At 37.9% G+C, this 22,274-nt stretch overlaps 1 protein-coding gene across 2 annotated transcripts in view; it reads right to left on the bottom strand.

The window, feature by feature from the left end:
- Nucleotides 1–1,026: 1,026 nt before the first annotated feature.
- The window catches only part of Hn (phenylalanine hydroxylase), a 119,714-nt gene continuing 98,466 nt past the window's right edge, over nucleotides 1,027–22,274 (bottom strand). Inside the window, exons 1-8 of one of the 2 annotated variants that reach the window (XM_083126347.1) lie at nucleotides 19,191–19,368; nucleotides 12,256–12,384; nucleotides 10,989–11,166; nucleotides 9,818–9,980; nucleotides 7,584–7,780; nucleotides 6,960–7,222; nucleotides 4,317–4,546; nucleotides 1,027–2,282 (exon numbers count right to left, since the gene is read on the bottom strand). In XM_083126347.1, the coding sequence (XP_082982473.1) occupies nucleotides 2,126–2,282; nucleotides 4,317–4,546; nucleotides 6,960–7,222; nucleotides 7,584–7,780; nucleotides 9,818–9,980; nucleotides 10,989–11,166; nucleotides 12,256–12,384; nucleotides 19,191–19,235 (1,362 nt within the window). In that variant the 5' untranslated portion in view covers nucleotides 19,236–19,368 and the 3' untranslated portion in view covers nucleotides 1,027–2,125. Of the gene's footprint in view, nucleotides 2,283–4,316; nucleotides 4,547–6,959; nucleotides 7,223–7,583; nucleotides 7,781–9,817; nucleotides 9,981–10,988; nucleotides 11,167–12,255; nucleotides 12,385–19,190; nucleotides 19,369–22,274 lie in introns of those variants that run through there. The other variant, XM_083126346.1, reaches the window with a different exon arrangement.

Below are 22,274 nucleotides of genomic sequence, written 5' to 3'. Positions count from 1 at the left end.
TGGTGGTATCATGGATGCATATGTCTATTGGACATATTGAAGAACAATGTAAAGCAGAGTGCTTCGTCTAACAGCTTACAAGGTACAACTTTTGCATGAAATTAAGCCTACAGACAAGACTATGAGATCACAGTTTGCTGTTTCTATGCTGAACAAGATTGAAGAAAACAATGATTTTCTAAACGATGTTAGTTTTACCGATGAGGCCACTTTTCGTGTCAGTGGTACTGTTAACCGACACAATTGTTGCATTTGGGGCTCGCAGTCGCCTCTTGAGTTCATTGAGTTTCAACATGACTCGCCCAAGTTGAATGTTTGGTGCAGTCTTTTGCTTGACCATGTTATTAGACCCTTCACTTACTCCCTTAGACTTTTTCCTATAGGGGCGTTTGAAGAGCATGGTTTATGCAGATGGAGAAAATTTAAGATGCCAACCATCTAATGCAAAGAATTATCTCTTCTGTGGCAACTATACCCCAGACATGCTGGTCAGGACGTGGCAAGAAGTTGATTATCGTTTGCATGTGTGCCATGCTGCAAACGGGACACACATTGAAATTTACTAAATTGTAAACAAAACTTGATAACATTACCTTCAAAAACATGTATTTACTTTTTCCTGAGTTTGAGTTTTTAATAAAATATTTAGCTTCAAAACCACTGAGTTCTTTTATAGAAACCCTGTATAATACGTAACTAGTTGTTAAAAAAATATTAGATTACAGCTGTGAAAATAAAATAAAAAATGTAAACTGTATTGCACCATATCATGAAGGCACATGTGTTCACCATGTCATGATCAGCACCACACTCCATCAAATTTAATCTCCCCAAGTACCCTATGATTAGAAGTTGAGTTAGCCTGCACCCTTACAATTTTCAAGTTCAATTTCCTCCTTATTGTGTTGACATTCTTTGTGAATATCTTGGCATTACAACAGGCATATCCATAAGGATATGAGGAGAGATGAAAAATAGGAAGTTAGTAGGTTGTAGGTATCACATTAACAAGATACATATTTTGAAATTTTCAGTTGTAAATTTTATTGAATCATAAAGTACAAAAAATTAAATTTCATGAAAAAATAACATTATCCACATCATATGGATTTGTATAGTATAATATCAACAGAATATGCATACCTGAGTACTCTTAGTCTCAACTTGGACCAAAGATTACAGTAAAGAAAATATATCTGAAATATTATGTCTTTTGTAGTAATCTTTTATTCATATACATGTACATATTTACACATCTTAGATGAATTCATTTATTTATTCTTCTGAATTTTCATTTACTTTCAGTAAATATTTACATAAAAAACGTTTATAATATTGGTAAGTAGGAAAATTAGGATTATTTTTTTTCTGCACATGAAATTTGCACTTGTCATCTTTTGTGAATTATACCTAATATCATGGATAGTTTCATTTAATGTTTATTGGACAGCCATATTTGTTTGCAAAAGGTGAACGCAGAAAGAGTCCCAAGATTTTTCTCAAGTCAGCAGCTACTCCTTCCATAGAAGTGTGGTAGAAATTTCAATGAAAGCACGTGAAATGGATGAGAATTCTTTTATGTTATATTGCCAGATGATTGTTCCTCTTAAAACATGATAAAACACGTGGGGAAAACAGATTTCCAATAACATATGGATACATATTATGATGGAAAACTACCTTTCCAAATCGTATCTTTCGTATCATTCCTTTAAGGTGCCAGACATCTGGGTGTACTGGGTTTTGACAAGTATTGGATTGGCAGTCATCCTTGTGTTTGAAATTCAATAGAAAAGTGCAATATTTATATTCTGGCTGTATCATGTATATGACTGAACCGATAATGATGCTGATGTATCAGTATCAAAGTAAAATAAACAAAGCAAAAATCGAGATGTCTGGCAGCCTTACTAGGGAATCTAAGGTAACATTTGATTGGAGAATAACAGTTCAGATTTCAGTTCAGCATGAACTGTCGTATCAGTGTCTCTTTATGAACATAACTTTGGGAATTTGGCACTGAAGAAAAATATGTAAAAAATGTATAAGGTAGCTTGGCAACAAATGTGATTTTATATCCTACAAAAGTCAGTTATTGAAGCTGCTGCTGTTGAGGTGTAGAAAATCAAAGTTTCCGTAAGGAGTCAATAAGAATCTGCATTTCCTGGTTGATGTTGGACACCAGGTTCTCTATCTGCGGCTTCGAGTCTAGAATCTCAATGCTCTGGGTGTAAGGATTGTAACGCACTCCAAATGGCCGTGGAATAGTTTGAGCATATTTCCTGCAAGAGAAAGAATAATATTATCCATTTTTGTTCACTTTGTGATGAACTGCATTAACAGGCCCGTAGCTAGAATTGATCTCTAGGGGGGCTCACAGGTTATCAGGGGGGCTTTGTAAACCAAGTCTATTTTTCAAAAGGTTAAAAGTATTAAATGAAGATGTGTGTGTGTGGTGGGTCATTAACTTATATAAAATTTATAAATATCATACAGATACTACATTTTTCAACATCTTTTAAACCATCTCTTGGAGTGTTAATTGATTGAAATTGATATCATCCCTTACAATAGAGGTTCCCAAACTTTTTCATTTCACTTCGCCCCTAGTGTTTCAAGATTTTTCCGCAGTGCCCTGGTCAGAATGTAAACCTATCTAGCACTTGCAATGCCCAATTAGTGTGGTTAGGTTGCTTGCCTTAGTTAAAAAAAAAAAAATTATACACAGTTTTCAAATTCAGAAACATTTTACATGTAAAAAGTACTAAATGAGCAAATATTTGGAACAATATAATCATTTCAGTGAAAATAATGTAACATTTCGCGGCAACCCTAAAACCCAGCCACGTCGTACCAGGGTGCTGCAATGCACACTTTGGGGACCACTCACTACACACTCAATACTACAGATGATACACACATGTATATCACACACAAAAGAATGCACAATATTCAATCACATTGCCTACAGTACATTTCACGCCTGGCCGAAGCAATGACACTCCCCTTCGTTCCCAAATCTTGAGAGCTGTTGACCTTTGATGCAGATGCGAAGGGAATTTGCATGACGACATCAAAGTCACAGATTTCTGTCTAAACGGGAGGTCGCAACAGGGACAGTGAAGGTACAGATAAAGAAGACCCCTTATGAAAGAACTTACAAAGTCTAGATAATCTTTAAAATATTTGCAGCTACTTAGACTTCTGCTCATAAACAAGATGAGCGAATGTAATAGCTGCTGTTCATGTTCTGTGGATTTATCTTTAAAATTGTGAGCTGTCTACATTCTCACTCTTCACTGGAAACAAATTACACAAAATAGTTTTACCCAATGTCAATGGGGGCTGATGGCAGTGCCAGGGGGGGCTGATGGCAGGTCCAGGGGGGGCCTGGCTACGGGCCTGTGCATTAAGGCAAGGATTATTGAAATATAACATCCATGAATAAAATATAAATTTTGAAATTACTATTTTTGTTTGCATACAATAGATGATTTGAGTTTCAGGGAGCACAGTTAAACATTCAAGTAGTTCTATTTAAGTAATTCTGTTAAAATTTTGCTTTTCACAATACGTATTAATAAATATTAAATCTGACATTCGAACACTTTAAATGTAATTTATGTTTCTTTTGGATCGCATACTCCATGTGTAAACTTACAATGTGCAGTATGCAATTTTGCCATAATTTATGAACATATACGTGCATACAGTTTTATATGTATTGAATTCATGGTGGGAGCACAATTGCAGTGCATCATACTTTAAGTTGTAGGTCTATTTCCAATTTGGCTATCTGCATATAAAGTGGACTTAAAATAAACTCTGGGAGGCTTCATATAAATACTGATGTGTGCAATATTTAGAACTGGTAAGAAATTGTATATACATCTTCCATTAAGCTATGTTTAATAAAGATAATTTAATTTTCCTAATAAAAGTAAATTGTAATTATGTTAATTTCTAAAGTTGCTTGACCACTAAAAACTATATTGTAGCTTGTACAATCAGCAGTAGAATGACATGGGGTCTTATTGAAAAAGACGACCTTCGTGGCAGCATGCTATGATGCCAGGGTGCCAGGTTCGAATCTCAGCGTGGGTATGAGTGTTCTTTATAAGTGTACCTTCACCAATTTCATCATATTACCACTCTCATCTTCACAATTAGCCAAAATGTGGCAGAAAAGCGAAGTAAAATAAACCAAATCAATCAATCAATTATTGAAAAACACCCAGAAATTCTTACAAGTTACATCTTATTGTAAAAAGCGAGATTAGATTGTTACATCATAATCAAATAAAATGTGTACTTACATCATTTTCTCTTTGGCATCATCAAAGCTCTCAGCAACAAAGTATATGGGTTGATACTCTGTGATAGGGTATTTCTGGAGACTTGTGCGAGATGGCTCGAAAGGCTTTAGTTCAGGCTTCCCACTCAGGCAATATTGAAGCTCTCCAAATGATGACAGGAGACCAGCACCAAAAGCCTTCAGCTGGCCATCTTGAAGGCATAATCCGAATTCCACAGTAAACCAGTAGCACTAGAAAGAAGAGACGATGAGATTAGAAATTACATATTTACTTGAATAATATATACAAGCAAGTAGAATTAGCGAGAGACGGAAAGTCATGCCTATTCTCACACTACATCTATTGTTAAGCGGAGAAGAGCATTACTGATTATTATGGCCCAGATGTTTATGTAGTTCCATTTTTTTCCCTTTGCATGTAGCCAAGGAAAAATATAGATATTAATGAATTACAATGTTAGGGATGTTATAAATTATTTTCATATTACACATTTTTACATATTTTGAAGTAATTTTGCACCATTTTTCTGTGCAGAATTTGACAGACATTATGAACATCATCAGTGTTTCAAAGGCAACAGATCCCCTTGTGAATAGCACTGAGAGAAACAATTGCCTGCAGCAAAAAATCAGGTGAAGCCAATGCTAGTAGCTCAGTAGCTATGTTCATAGTGCAATGGCATTGTATGCCAGAGACTCTGGTTCAAGTCCTGGTCGAGCCTGCATTTTTTGATAAAATTTCTACATAGTACATCTGTGTGTGTCAAATTGTAAGGTACCATTTTTCTGGTTTACATCAAATAATGCAGATATGCACAAATGTATGACAAACATTCAAAATATGGTTTCTCTAAAAATGTAGTACTTTTTGTCTGATTTGGACAGATCGTCACCTTACGTTCACTTAATTTACCTTAAAGGCAGAATATCGCACTGCAATAATGTATATTTTGTTCTTCACCACTGCCATCTTTTGCAAATAATCTCTGTTGATCATGCAAACAGTTACTTTGCCTAAACAGTTCAGGTAGTGGCCCTGATGGAATTTTCCAGGAAATCCAGTTGAACCCAAAAAATAGTTAATGAATTAATAAAATAAAAAGACTATGAAAAATAATACTACATATTTCACAGGTTTTGGCTACATAAAAATCCTGGCCTTATAAACATCTCTCTTCTGTGCAGGCCAACACCTACCAAATTCATTACAATGGGTTGTATTAATACATATTGTAAAAGGTCATGAGCACGTGGTCCAATTTGACAGGATTAGGTGCTTAAGATATAAGTTTGCCAGTGTAATGTGCTACAAAGAGGTTGGAACCCTGGTCCCAACATCCATTTGTAAGTTCGTCATACATCCTGATCATCGCAATTAACCCAAAATGTACAGAAACAGCATAAAATATACGAAAGAAAGAAAGAAACGTGTACTATTTATGTGTCCTACAGTTTCCCATTATGGAAACAATTTATTGATTGGGTTGGTGTTTTAAGGCCACTTTATGCACATTAAGGCTAATTGGGACTGGACCTAGAGTTTGAAGTGGGATCCGAACCACTATGTGCCTCCATAAAACAATTTATGGAGGACATTTTCTTTTATAATCATATCAAAACATGAGCACATACTCTCCCTGGAGCTGAGGGAGTAAGTGCTCCCTCTGTGGGGAAGTGTTGTGAGCTTCTTATTCATATAGCCTCATTCAATTCCATTTTGAATAGTATTCCATTAACTGAGTTCTACAAAGAATAGTGCTTATGACTGGGGCAGTTTGTATGTACATGATGTCCAGAAGGTCCCACACCAAAGATCAAATGGTATAAAATTGACTGTGCCAGGGCTGTATCAGACTGGCTTGCAACCATGATTCTGAAGCACTTGATTGGTCACAGAGGCCTTGCAAAACGCGCCGCATGCTCGCCAGATTTAAGTTTTTGAGTTTATTCACAAATAGGCTAATTGCTACTGGACCTGCAATTTTAAAGTTGGATCCGAACCATCATGTGCCTCTGCCAGGTATCGAACCGGGGATGAGACCCTTTGTTTGCAAGGCAGTGTACCATTGTGGAGGCCATCACCAGATTGAAATGTGTTGGGTTTTGCATTCTGGAGGTATCTCAAATCCGCAGTGCACAGCATGAAGATTTGCGATCTGGCCTATCTCTGGAACAGGATCAAGGATGAATTCCATGTCTTGTTTGTTTGAGTTTTGTTTTAAGTCCATTTTTATGCACATATAGGCTAATCGGGACTGGATCTACAGAGTAAAGTGGAATCTGAACCACTATGTGCCTCTACTGGTATGGAACCCAAAACCCCTTGATTACAAGGTGATGATGTTACCACCACACTATCGGGGAGGTCTGAATTCCATGTCATAACTCCAGATCATGTTCCCTATGTGCTCAACAATCTGCCATTCCACCTACAGATCTGTGTGGAACTCAGTGGAAGACATAATGAATAAAGACTCTGATCTTGCCTATGGTGCAGGACTTTTTGGACACCCTGTAGAAAGAAGTGAGTTTTATGTGTATGGCTAAGAAGCATCAAAGACATTTCTTCCACAGTTTTTCTGAAATATGAAAACTAGATAAAAGCAGATAAGAACAGCAATTGATATATCACAATAGTACTTACTGTTGCAAGTTTCTCTATATAATCATCTGGTGCTCCAAGAGATGCAAGCCCTATTTCTTGTGAGAATTGAGCAAATGCTGGATCAGCAAACAATGGAACATGGCCCAAAAGCTCATGGCACGCATCAGGTTCTGGGGTGTACAGAGGACAACTGGGGTGGCGTATGTACTGAGTGGAGTGGAACACCCGGAAAGCTAGTCCAGCCAAAAAGTCACGTGAAGAAAGCAAACCAGCAACGGGACGTAGCGTAAATCCTGTGCAATCTGAAACAAGATGATTAATTCATGTATATTGGAAACCTGTAGGTTTGACATTCTCAAATTCAAATTCATATAAGTTCATTGCCAAAGAATCTTATTTTGGAAAATCTAGCACACATTATCTAGTTAGGCCTCTTCTACACAAAATTAGTTTGAATATGTGCAGTCCTGGTAATTATCTAATACTTTTGAATTGTAACTGCCAAACAAACAAAACACATTGCCAGGAAAAACATAGTATGTTACAAGATAATGCTACCAATGTATAGATATATGAAAACCTTACGTGGCTAGACAATAGTTTGCAATACTTTCTTATTTATTTTCATAAGTAAATTACAAGTGAAAATCATTTGAAACTTACCCCTTAGGAAATTTGATATGTCTTCCAGCTGAGGAATGTTGTCTTCTCTGTAGCCACAGTTCTCTATGAGCAAAGGAAAGACGTGATTGTGTTCTTTGCAAGCGTGTGAAGGATACAACTTTGTAAGTTCCCTGAACACTGTGCCCCATGTTTTGACTTCTTCGTCTGTGTAATTTACTCTCGGTAATGGCTGCCCACTAAAAATAAAATTAAGATTAACATTTAGCATGAAAATTGTATTTATTCAGAGCATCATAATTATAATCGATCTGTTCTAACAGCAAAGATCAGATAATGATTGCAAATTAATTAGAGGTTAAAATTTTCTGCAGAAATATGAAAGTGAGTCCATCGATGGAAAAGTATTTTTGGGTAGCAAGCAAATGCTAGAAGTTTAATGCATTTAATTGATGTTTGTAGTAAAATATATAAAATAAAAATAGAAATAGATTTCCAAAGTAAGAATCAGCATTGTGTGAACTTAAAGTTCTATATACTATAGAGTTCTGTACCATATACTCATTATACTATATATATATATATATATATATATATACATATACATACTGGGTGCCAAAATTGGAGGGGGGAGGCAAGGACAGTTAGTTTCCTTGCTCTTGGTAGACAAGGCTTAGCATAGGTGTGGGAGGAGAAGTGCGGGACAACTATCCCCACGCCCCCCTAATCACCACCACTGTATAGTAACAAAAATAACGAAATTTAAATTTGAAACTGAGTTCAAGTACATATTATTAAATATGCTGCTTTTTCAGCTCCAGGAAGCTTTAGCATTTAGCTCTTGAAAAATGTGCAAATATTTAATTTTGGCAATTGAGCAGAGCATTTATTTCATGTAAATTGATATGAAATTTCATTTTATAATTGAAAAGTGTCATAAAATTGAACTGGAAATAAGATATTGTTGCTCAAAAAAAGAGTAATGGACTTTGTTAGTGTGACGTCACAGCAGATGACGAGCTGGGACTGAGTCTAAATAAATAAAAATGTGCTCTTTTTTCTATTCAAATACATTGAGTTTCCCATTGCATTGCATTAAGAATCGTGACAGCACTTACAAGACAAAAATGTGATGTGCATCGTACATCAATGTAAAGATGAGATTTCAGAGAATACGTCTATATATAAGATGAGAATGTAAAGAATAAATGGAGTTGGAAAATGAGTAAAGCGAATGTCAGAAAGGAATCCGATCAGGAATCGGAGCCAAATGGGAGCACCGGTTTAATTGCCTGAGGCTGCTGGTTTCCAATTATCCATAGCGGCAGCGTGACCAACTTGAGATCGGGTGAGCTTTTGGATGGCTTCAGCTGTGCTTGGAAGTGGAATGTTTTGAAAATGCATGATTTTCTTACTCTGGTTATTCTTTACCTTATTCTCTGTAAGGTATGTGTGATATATAGTTGTATTCTCCGAAATCTCATCTTTCATAACTGCTGTCACAATAATTAAAACTACCCCTTCCAAATCCCATTGATTTGAATAGGAAGAAAACACGTTTTTTAGACTCAGTTCCAGTTATCGTCTGAGTGTGACACCGCCACTAATGGAGTCCATTAGTTGAGAATAAAGGGAGACATGCGAAAGTTGAGATATAAAATTTGTGATAACTCCATTGGACATTTCTTTTATCAGGGCGACTGAAATAATGCAAAAGTTCAATATTTCATTGCAGCACTTATTGCATCACTCAAGTGATGATACCTTGAGCTTATTTTATATCAAGTTCATAATATACTACGCAATATGGTTTTGTGTAAGAAAGTGTCATAGGTCAACAGATAATATATCTACACAACTAATCAGTAACTGGTTTCTCAATGTTGTTTGTTACTTGCACAAGCCTTTCATAGTATATAGATCAAGGAACAAGATGTTTTGTTAATTTGATAAGTAGGGTTACAGAAGTAATATATAATCTCAGACTGAAAGGTTAAGGAAAATATATTTGATACATGTATAAAATAAAAGGACTGAATTGGAGGTGTATGTACTAAAACTTAAATGAAGCTTTAATGATTTAGAGAGTCAGAATTTAGATTTAACCATCCATGTTAAATCCAGTTTCCCAGCTGCTTCAGACAAGAAAAAAAAAGATGTGGATAAATGTGGAAATTGGTATATGTAAGAAAGGAATTGAAAAAAGTGTTGACACAACAACTTAAGATAAAAAATGAGGCAAGATAATTAAAAGTTAAAGAATTTAATGTACATACTGCTTGTAGTTGTACGCCAAATCAGCAAAGTACTTTCTTCTGGTGCGATATTCAGGGTCAGTGAATCCAGGGTGATCAGCATCTAGCTCAGATCCATATGACAGAATTTGATTGGCAAACTTATCCAGATCCCGGATCCTTCGGGGAAACCATGGCACAGTTCCTACAAGAAAAACAATATAAATGTGAAAAAGGTTTTACACTGTAAGTAATAAATATTGGAACAGTGTCAACTAAATACAGAAGATAAACTTTTAAGTATTAAGTATGTAGTGATAATGCTGTTGCTTTGCAATCAAGGGGTCCTAGGTTGGAGAGAGGAGGCACATTGCACAGTGTATAACCCCAATTAACCTATCTAAGTATAAAATGGACTTTATCTTATTGAAACAATGAATAAAGTAAGATGGAAGATTTTGGAAGTATTGATTTATCTACATGCCCCAAATTTTTTATGTCCACCCTCTACACACAAACTAGTCAAAGAGGTCTATTTTTATCATCAATATGGCATTAAATTACCTACACTAGCCCTTCCTAGATTGAAAATTTTAAATAAATCTTTGACTGAAAGGATTCTAGAGTATTTTGATGAGGCTTATCAATTATGAGAACTTATTTATTGATGAAGAGGTTTTCTCGGGATATCAACCAGCTGATTTCTGGATAGGCTTCTGAGCTTTAGAGAGCTAACGTCACTTTCATCTCCTATCTGGAAATCACCTGGTTGATATCCCAAAAAAACCCTCTTCATCATTTGCTACCAAGATAGCTTCAAGAATTATTTAACATATTTATTGTTATAGTAACCTCATCAAAGTTCAAATGCAAAAACCCTCTTTCAGCCAACAATAAGGAAAAGCTGCTATAGGATTCAATAATATACTCTCAATTGTGTAATTGAAGACTAAAATTGGTAAACGCTGTAAGTGCCACAATAGTTCAAACACCGTTTTCCACGTTAAACTGTGAAATGTGCCTTGCTTTATAATGTAGTAAACGTGAAATGTGGCTGGTAGCACTCTAAGTAGTTCAAAGGGCATGTAAAGAGGTCACTAGTGTGCACGTTCTTACGGGCTGATGTGCGGTACGATGCAATTTCCCAACACTTTTGCTTTTGGCACTTACAACGTTTACCACTTTTAGTCCTCAATTGACTTCTTCTATTTACCAATATTATCCTTATGGTTCCGAGATATGATGTTGAAGTATGGGCTGTGTTCACGCAGTTGCTGAATAGCTCCCCCAAGATTACCTGATGCTGGATCACACTCGAGCATAAACTCATATTGGTTAGGAAATCTTTTTGAAGATCGAGATTCAATGTGGATGAGATTTACCTTGTGGGCCTGAAAGGAAGTAAGAATTCATTAAATAAGTAAAAAAAAAAAAAACAATTACAGACCGAGAAAAAAGATCACCATTCGAATGTGGATTCGATCCAAAATCCTCAGCCCGAATTCCATTTTCCATAAAATTCTTCCTACAATTTTTTTCCCCTCAAAATTGTGTTCCATATAATAGATATATTCATATCTAGCATATATGCATTGACTTTTGCTTTTTTGTAAAAATCCTAAACAGTTTTTATTTACACCAATTATAAAGTTTAAAAAGATAATCAAAAATATTTTGTACTTCATTCTAAGTAAAAACAATACTTGACTTTCGCAAGAATTTTAAATTGAAGTATTTTTTTTCTCAGAGGAGTGACAAATGACTTTGAAATTATAAAAAAATACCTGTTAGAAGATTATCATTAGTCGTTCTGCAAAAATGCATTCATCTAATATTTTTAAATTATTTACCAATACAATAATAATAATAATAAAACATTAATTCAGTGAGATCCTTAGGTACAGAATTGTCAATCAACCCTCTGATTTAACTCAGATAGGTGGATTGTAACATTTTCATATTGCCAAAAGATAAATTCTGTATTTTGCCATTACCTTTATGTAGAATTATAATTATTATTACACAAATAACATCAGATGAAAAGAAATAAATGTTTAAATGAGCATTTAAGATCAAAATAAAATTATAGACAGTGCTTTTAAATGGAAAATCCTAACTGGGAGGATGCTTAATGAAATTTTTCTTAACTGAATCCCCCTGCATTCTCCCCCTCTCCCACTTTGACCACTGGTTATGGAGGAAAGAAGTAAATTTAAAGCCATATTTTAAAACCCATCATTGCAATACTAATTATTTTAAATCTGTAAAATAAAATCCATACTGAATTGTTCTTAAATTATTCCTTATCCATTTGCTTAGCATAAATATCAGAAAATAAATAGGTATAAACTAAATTAACGTTAATGACCAGACATGTATTTTAATATGTACATAATACAAGGTAGGATACCACATGAAATTCAGCTCTGGATACCCAGATTTCAAATTATATAACTGAATAATTAAAGCATAAAACTTACCTCGAAAACCTTGAGTGACTTAGCAAGAGCTCCCACTTCATCTTCTCTGCTGGGCGAGAATATGATGCATGTGCTTCTTGATGAGTCTCTGCCTTCTTTAATGTAGTTTCCACCTGTCATAAGCACAGGCTGAAAGGAAGCAAATAAAGAAATGAGCTTTAAACGAAATGTTTCTCTCAGCAAATAATGATCTAACTTAAATTTAGTAGCAGATTAATCACCTTTTCTAGTGGCAGGTGGATTACTTTTTTTTTATCTGGCACTTGCTCGGTAATTTGTTAGTTTCTTGGGGCGATTGCTTGAGTTAGATGTCACAGAGAGTGATCACCGGTTACTCTTTTGTTAGTGATTTGTTCTTAGCGCTGCTCTGCCCTCCCCTTAATTCTCCTGTGATTACAGTTGGATCTGACTGATGATTGAAAGCTTGTTCTTCTTTCGGCTCAGAAGCAAAATATAAGCTCTATCAAGAAGAGGAAACCCCTCTGCCGCTCTAGTCGAGTTTTCAACCCTAAATGGGCGGGGGTGATGTACTACTCATCTGCTTGGCATGTAATCCTGCCCCTGAACTACGCAATATTAACATTACGAGCTATAGCTGCGCCATCCCTATAGACGGCGTGGGGACAGGCTTTATGGCAGTAACCCTCTGTTGCCACGTTTACCTACGAAGGAACTTGCTGTCAAACAGCCAATTAGACCTACCGCTGCCCCCCTCTTTGGGTAACAATCGGCAACCTTTCAAACACTCCTCCCCGAAGCAGCCAGCAGGGAAACAGGATTTTGTCAAAATAGCCGTTCTGGGCACCGGTTCGTACGACGGTACTATTATGAGGTTCCGTCCCAGGGCGGGTCCTGGGGGACTCAAATGGGAACATTCACCTTAGCCGTAATGGATTTCACCCTCTACCCTGGGAGAAGGTCCCGCTGACCAACGAGCAACGAGACATAGGTATGAGTCTTGCCTGCTGGACAGGCCCTGACTTGGATTCCATGGCTTCGGGCGGCCCTGTAGTGGACTCGTTCATCACGCACCCCTGCCGACTCCTGGCGGTCTCCGTATGTTCTGCTCCTGATCAGGTTGTTTACCTCTTTTGTAGTTCTAGAGTTGGGTATTGCTTAGGATTAGTTTCCGAGTATGGCCGGTAACGTTACAGGGTGAAATTTAACATATTCAAATGTTACACAGCTTGGCTAGCTTGTTGTGACCCTAATGCCCGACCGACCAAAGAATAAACCAGGAAACCCAGACTTTTCGCCCCCTGTTGTTGTGGGAGTTTCAAGGGGGGGAAGCGGTGTTGCCACACGCCTGATTTTTGTTTAGTCGTACCCGACACTTTGTGCTGTCAACATGCACCCTTCGCTCCCATTTCAAGGAGAGGAAGGAAATCGGAGACCCATTCGCTTTCTACACGGCGGCAACCATTACGCCTCGCCTGCCACCTGTTCAAAATCGACTCGAAACGAAACGAAACATTTGGCAACGCAGAATAGCATGAGAATTTCCCCTCACCACGGCAACCGGACCAAGCCGATTGGTTCAGCGGCTCATGTGACCCTCCCTGGCTTTCGACGGAAAAGACAAAAATAGAATTTTGAAGTATTCAATAATACCAACAGATGTCGTGGTAAGACAGTTTTAAGCAACTTACTTGCGCTCCGGCCGGATAAGCTGCTATAGGCAGCACCACGCTGCTGGATGTGGCTGTTATCTTTCGTGTAAGCAACTGGAAAAATGTTCACGTTCCGAGCTTTTAGTGCTGTATTCAATATTTCGTCGATATCTTCATCCGCGGGAATATCATTAACAACTGAACAAGTGTGTGATAGATAAGAGTGTAAAGTTATTTAAAACTGACTGCAGTGAAGGCCCCGTTGAAACACCAAAAAATGCTAAAAGAAAATTACTTTATTGTTAATATCATATGTGTAAAGGTTTTTCCGACTGATTTTCTTACTAAAAAATAATGTAAAGGACTTTTAGTATCTTGCAAAAATTCAAAAAGAACTGCAAATCATGGTAAACGTTCGTTAACTATGTGGATTTATAAACAACTATGGCGTCGTTTTGGAAAAATGTAAACAAATTCACTGCATAAAAGGGGGAAGCTCTGTAAACTCTGTGCCGAAAGGCTGGTGATTCAGGGGATCTCTGAGGAAATATCTTAGCCACGCTCTTCTGGGTGGTTTTTGTGTATACCAAGGCGAGTATTTCAAACCCTCATTCCAAAAGTGTGGTTCTCTCCATCACCAAAAGACTAGGGATTTTAAACTGCGGTACAACTAATAGGTTTCGGCCTACAATTCATATCGGGTGAATAGTCTGTTTTAAAGTTTATGTATAGCATCGAAAGCTTGAAAAAAGCTTTAAAGAAGATATGTTAATAACCTTTTATTCCAAGTATGAGTGTTCGAACTGAAGGGGGGAGGGAAGCCAGGGAATTTCTTCCCTATCTTTTTCATCCCTGGCTCTACATTTATATATTCACAAGCTGATTGCCCGGAGTTGCCTGGATATTTATTTATCTAAATCTTTTATTAGACAGGAAAATAATGAATTCTAACTATAGTGTAAAATGAAATTGGAGTTGAACGGCATTGGGAGTGTCACTATTCATCTTATCGTCCCCGAAAACTATGGATTCCACACTAATATCGGTCGTTTTCGATTATTTTTACATGTCACCCCCTTCCCGGCCCGCACCCCTGGGGTGCAGGGGTGTCCTGGAGTTGAACGGGATTGGGAGTGTCACTATTCATATTAGCGACCCGGAAAACTATGGATTCCAATCTAACATCGGTTGTTTTCGATTATTTTTACATGTCACTCTCTTCCCACCCCCACCCCTAGGGGTGTCTTGGAGATAAACGGCATTGGGAGTGTCACTATTTATCTTAGGGACCCAGAAAACTATGATTTTCCACACTAATATCGGTCGTTTTACATGTCACCCCCTACCCAACCCCAACCCTTAGGGATGCCAGAGTTTCCTTGGAGTTGAACAGCATTGGGAGTGTCACTATTCATCTTAGCGACCCCGAAAACTATGGATTCCAATCTAATATCGGTCGTTTTCGATTATTTTTACATGTCACCCCCGTCCACCCCACCCCTAGGTGCCAGTGGTGTATTGGAGTTGAACGGCATTGGGAGTGTCACTATTCATCTTAGCGACCCAGAAAACTATGATTTCCACACTAATATCGGTCGTTTTACATGTCACCCCTTCCCAACCACATCCCTAGGGGTGCCTAGAGGTTCTGTGGAGTTGAACGGCATTGGGAGTGTCACTAATAATCCTAGCGACCTCGAAAACTATGAATTCCACACTAATATCGGTAGTATTACATGTCACCCTTTCCCAACCCCATCATCCCTAGGGCTGCCAGAGGTTCCTTGGAGTTGAACGGGATTTGGAGTGCCACTATTCATCTTAGCGACCCCAAAAACTATGGATTCCAATCTAATATCGGTCGTTTTCGATTATTTTTACATGTCACCCCCGTCCACCCCACCCCTAGGTGCCAGTGGTGTATTGGAGTTGAACGGCATTGGGAGTGTCACTATTCATCTTAGCGACCCAGAAAACTATGAATTCCACACTAATATCGGTCGTTTTACATGTCACCCCTTCCCAACCACATCCCTAGGGGTGCCTATAGGTTCTATGGAGTTGAACGGCATTGGGAGTGTCACTAATAATCCTAGAGACCTCGAAAACTATGAATTCCACACTAATATCGGTAGTATTACATGTCACCCCTTCCCAACCCCATCATCCCTAGGGTTGCCAGAGGTTTCTTGAAGTTGAACGGGATTGGGAGTGCCACTATTCATCTTAGCGACCCCGATAACTATGGATTCCACACTAATGTCAGTCGTTTTCGATTATTTTTACGTCACTCCCTTTCCACACCCACCACTAGGGGTGCCAGGGTTTCTTGGAGTTGAACGGGATTGGGAGTGTCACTATTCATATTAGCGACCCCGATAATTATGGATTCCACACTAATGTTGGTCGTTTTCGATTTATTTATATTTCACTCCCTTCCCACCCCCACCACTAGGGGTGCCAGGGGTGTCTTGGAGTTGAACGACATTGGGAGTGTCACTATTTATCTTAGAGACCCCGAAAACTATGGATTCCACACTAATATCGGTCGTTTTCGATTATTTTTATGTCACCCCTTCCCACCCCCACCCCCAGGGGTATCTTACCCCCACAGTATTTATTTCCATATTGCAAGTGATACGTGTACCATGTTTGGTTGAAATCGCTCCAGGCGTTCGAGAGTTATGGCGGAACAAACACACATACATACATTTTTATATATTAGAATAGATTCCCAACCAGGGAAAGAAAATTTTTCCCCCTCTGAATGTGTACTCTATTATTTTATGTGACGCCATGACAGTCATTCACTGTTTAAGTCATAAATTCGAGCTTGCTGTTCACGATGTTGTGAAAAATACAGTCATTGCACTTTAAATCTTTTATGGATGCACTTTACTTTATGTTCAGTCAAAAACAGCAAAAATTAAAATGGTCCGTTCGAGAGTGGTCAAGCAGTGGCAACAACAATGATGGAAATTAACAAAATGTTTGACATTTGTTGGATGGCATCTTATCAATCTGTGTCGGCAGTAATAAATAATTATCCAACCCTTGTACATTTATTTTCGAGTTGTGAGCTGAGTGCAGCTATCAGTTGAAATGAAGGAGAAAGTTCAAAGGATTGCAAAAGAAGGTACCAATTTAGTTATTTGTAGTACGAGTAGAACTCTGTCTTCCCGATGTTGTATTAGATTTCCTCAAACAGTTTCATTGTTTCTACAGAGAAGTGCTAGTGTATTTACTGCACACCAGGAACTGGCTGTGGCAATTAAATCACTAATAACTTCAATGAAAGAGCAGCCTGGATAAAGTGTAAAGGATGTAGGATTTTAGTTTTCTCAAAACAAAGCATTCATGAGTGTACCACTAACTGAAATATCTGAAGCCGATGAGGAAAATATCATATTTCCTTCAGGGACATACTGATAAACATTAATTCCAGAATTTAAGATCATGGAACATTCGAAGAAGAGTCTGGTTTGGAACCATGAGAAGTGACCAGAAAATGAAACAGAACATATGTTGTATGGTGACAAAGAAATCGCTTTGTTGTGTGGTAGGGTTAAAATAGAAAGGGACTGATCAGTTCGCAACGAATGCAAAAACACGAAGACGAGCTCAATAATTGGCTTGCTGAGTGAACTTTCTGAAAATACAGACCATTCTAATATCAAAAACTGAGTGTGAAAGAGGTTTCAGTAAAATGAACGTGACTCTTACCGAAAAACGAAATCGAAAGAAGGATGAAACAGTACGAGCATTGTCATTTATCGTTGTGAATGACTGTAAAGTCAGAGTTGCAAAAAAGTCGACTTTTTAGAATGTATGATGAATGTAGATGTAGAATGAAAAAAATGTTTTAAAAATGAATATTTTTGGCTTTTTGCCAACTTCGACTAACCTATAGTATTACGTTTCCAGTTTGGTTTCAGTTGTGTACATAATGCCAAATTTTGCAAAGGGAAAAAATCGAAATAAGCTCAACAAATAAGCAGCGGAAAAACTTTCCACCTACACACCAAATAATTTTCAACTCTACCTACAGGGACGATTTTACTGTGACAAAATTTACTGAAATGAGGCGACAGAAAGGACACCATGCTGCAACACATCATTTATACATTGAAATCAGTAGCAGCAGTCGGGTGCCAAACTGCGGTGGGGGGGGGGGCAAGGACAGTTTAATTTTTATTTTTAAACAAGGCATAGTAATTAGAGAGGTCATAATGCGGGGGCAAAAAGTGGGATTTCAACTGCCCCACCACGCCTCCCTAGTCACGCCACTGATCAGTAGTTATGAAGTTTTCCCCCATCTGCATTTCTTCAATTCGAACACTGCAAGTAACTCTAGGTAAAATCAAATAAATCCTACACGACAGACCACGCGGGGGCTTGGTCCTACAAATTCATTGATGCCCTTGGAGAAGTTCCATAAGAGGTTATATACGGACTAACCTAAAGCCCTAAAGACAGGAGGTGCGTGTCATGCCACGGCCTTGCAGGCTATTAATAATTCTGTTCTGTAAATCAAGAACGGATTAATGAAGGGAAGTGGCGACTAAAATTTACATGTCTTACAGAAATTGGTCTTCTTGTGCCAATGACGTATAGTGTGTGATGTATCCCTTCCGTGCCCGAACGAAGGCAAGGCACCATGGCTAGAGGGCACACTGGCATCATGCCAGGTGGGCCAGACCCCTCCTCAAGCTCCTGACCCATAACCCTCCTGGATGCTGAACCTAACTAGAGGAATTGAATTTTGAATGACAATTTAATATACTTAAATCTTCACGTGGCACAATTAGGTTCCGAATCGCTTCCTTGTGTCAAAGACAACAAACAAAAGAACAATGAATATTATGTTTCTGAATTTTGTAAATATTGTAATTTTATTATTTTGACGTCTCTTTGCTGACAGTTTTTATTAATTAGAACAATGAGGATCAGCAGACCCGTACCCAGAATTTGATTTGGTGGGGGGGGCGTTCATTCCTTGTCAGCAGCCGCCATTACAGGCGAAAAAGTGAAGGTATAACTTATTATTTAAGATGTTTAACCCTGCTGAAGAAGTAAAAGTAATTACCACTATACACTCTTGAAAAGCACCCCTCCCCCTGAGGGCTGGGGATGAGGTTGATGCGCACTCGCAAAGAACATCCAGGCCCACACCGGAGCTCGAACCCAGGAACTTGAGTATAGAGATCTAAAGTTGATCACTTAGCACACTCGGGCCTCATGGTATGAAATGTGAACAAAATAAAATACACGAGAACAAAGGTGAGATAGAGAGAGAGAGAGAGAAAGAGAGAACGACTGTCTTACCTCCTTTATATCAACCTTGGGTTCCGTACTGTCCGAACGTCCCATGTTAAAAATAATAAATAAGTACACAAATAAATAAATACTGTCGTCAGCTAATACTGTATAGCAAATAAGTTAATATATAGGCCCAGGGCCACACACTGCAGTAACAATTTCAGAGCTTCACAACCGTTGTACGTTTCTGCACCACACTGATGTTCAATGCAACAGCAAACAGTTATATACACGAATTATCAGGCCGCAATATGTAATATGTTCAAGGAATTAGAAAAAAAAGTAAACAAACATTAAGCATTACGCAAAACCGAAAGGAATTGCGCGTTCCAATTTTCCTATGTTTTCTTGGGGAGCCCCCTTTGACGCTACTCCTTGCCAGTTCCCCTTAAAATGAGGAAGGAGTTTATCTACATCTCTCTTCCTCTTTCCTGCCCTTTCATTAATGACGTCACTCACGTGCATGCCTCGGGGCCACAACCTGGAGACGAAAAAGGGGGAGTGTTTTAAATAATTTAAGGAATCGCATGCAAGACGTCAGTATGTTTCATCAGCTGCTGATAAGGATCAACTCTAACGACACATTTAACTGTTATTGCACCATCAACAATTTCATGGTCAAGTTGATTTCTCTTTTTGTAACCAGTTTAGCACTTACAACAATTAGACGATTGTTCAAGGCTTCATAAAGCTACACGTTTTCCTTAATACAATGTTACCCAAGTCCTTGGACAGGAGAGAAGTTGAAGTAGTCGAATACGTTTGTAGCTACGTTTTTTAAAAGACGAAACTTTTACATGTTCAAGGGTATGACGGTATGAAAGGTTTCTGTGCGTGCAAGGCAAATTGCAACAATCGTTCGAGCTGTGGTTATTCCAGTCGGATATGTACTATACAGTAGATTTGGAGTGGAGGAGGGGTACTCAGAAGGTTTGTATCGTAAATTAACAAAAATACAAATCTAATATTCATTGACAAGAAATTCTATCAAGTGGAGGAGCTATGTGGTTTTTGACAAACATAAGCTAAACCATAACCACACTAAACCAAGGCTGTTACTAGCAAGAGTAATAGTCTAATATACTAATGTGTAGGTCTATAAATCAAGATTGTTAAAGGTCCAGGAACCTATAAATTCTAATGGGTTCTAATGCGTCCCGCTGCAGGAAAAATGGTTACTGGACCGTATTTAAATTCAGCCGGAAAAAAGGTTCCTGGACCGAATTGAAATACTTTACAGATAAAAAGGTTATTTATGGTCCAGAACCCATTTACGCTTGCTGATTTTCTCTCCTGGACCGGAATTGAATTTATTTAAAATTCCTGCACCTTTAACAACCTTGCTATCAACCATTAAACGCATTAAGGCATGAAATGCTTTTATAGTTACACGAAGAAGACTGTAATCTTCTACGGATTGTTGTTTTTGACAATTTTGAAGGCAATTCACACGAGCCGGCTGACGGTAAAAAGGAATATCTACTTGACTATTTATAGATGAGCTGTATAATTTGTTTCTAGTAATTAAAAAAAATCCATAAGTGGCAGTTGTGAGCACTGCGTGGTTGCATGTACACGTATATGGATCAAATTCAATTTTTCGAGAAGTCGAAACAAGACGTCAATGAAAAACAAAACAAATACGTTATTGAGAAAAGTTGTTTGCCTAAATCACCTCTATATGCGGTGAAATTTTGTACTTTGACACTGTGTGTATGTTGTTTATACTAGGCTATATTTCGAGGGCCGATACGAGAACGAGACAGGTATTTACAGCCCAAATCGAGACTAAGAGACTGCTAAGTTCAGTTTTGTCTCAATGCCATTGTTCCGTCAATCGCAAAACAGTATGTAAAAAGCCAATCAACGCCATCTCTTGGCGTTAAGAATTACTAAAAACAATAGAACGTCGTCGAGCGGACAACAGAGACAGATTGCGTTGCATAAATTCATTGTTCATAACGCTCTGCATTATCATATGTAGTTTCCAGTTAACTTATATTTATATACAATATATCCACGTATAATCATTACGCGAGTGTTGTTTTTTATCATAACCTCAGCGGTGAAGGACCACAACAGTCCGGAGCAGCAACAACCATTCTCATTCAACTAATTTAACACAGTGTAAAAAAAAATATGACCAATGCTGACAGAGGCCCAAATAATAATAATGTGTAATAACAACATGAAACGACTTTCGATTTTTCTTACAATAAATAGGTCAATACAGTAAAATACGAGGCACGCAATGAGGAACGAGAACGCTTCGTAATTGTACTGATCGTACCTGAATCCATAGTTTCGAGAACAGATGCACGTGTTATTGGACGCAAATCAAACGAGGAAACTAGCCAGCATACTCTTGGCACAACGTTCACTTCTGAGAATGCTGGAATCTCCTCAACGGAACGTCGTAAATGACCTGCAGTGACTTCCTCACACGAGACCACGAACCGGCTTTTTCCTCCTAGTAACTGCATTAATTAATTGGCCTGTAATGGGAAGTGGTTTGTGTTTTACAGTTAGAGGAAGTCTGTGCAATTCTATCGGCAAGTCAGTCACGGGAGTGATGATAGATATATCTCCTGCCACATTTGGCTAATCATTATGTATATTTGCAGTAGCGTTCAAATTAAGCTTACGAGTTTCTCTTTATTTTTTCATAGTGCGTATATCGATAACTTTTTGTCCTACTAATAAAACAAATATTATGTTATACATTATACAATTATACTAACTAAATATATGATAGATGAAAGGATCAAATAAATCATGTTATGATTATATACATACAAAGGTGCACATGGACGTCCGCAGGATTTTTTCCAGGGAGGGGCAAGGAAGGTATTTTTTTCCAGGGGGCAAACAAGGCACATTTTCTCCAAAAATAGTGTTGTTCCTTAAAAAAACATTGCTTAAATTTGAATTTATGATGTTCATGCAATAATTAACACATATTATTGTGGCTAAAATGAAATGATATGTGTGAAATACATAATTTTTGGTTGACTTCCATATTCCAGGGGGGCCACGCCCCCCCTTGCCCCCCCCTTCCGGACGCCCATGAAGGTGCATATAGCACCGTGC

The sequence above is a fragment of the Lepisma saccharinum genome, chromosome 8, assembly GCF_977018435.1.
Source record: "Lepisma saccharinum chromosome 8, izLepSacc3.1, whole genome shotgun sequence".
Classification (NCBI taxonomy): domain Eukaryota; kingdom Metazoa; phylum Arthropoda; class Insecta; order Zygentoma; family Lepismatidae; genus Lepisma; species Lepisma saccharinum.
The sequence above is the reverse complement of the archived record's forward strand: the minus strand, read 5'-3'. Positions and strand labels throughout refer to the sequence as shown.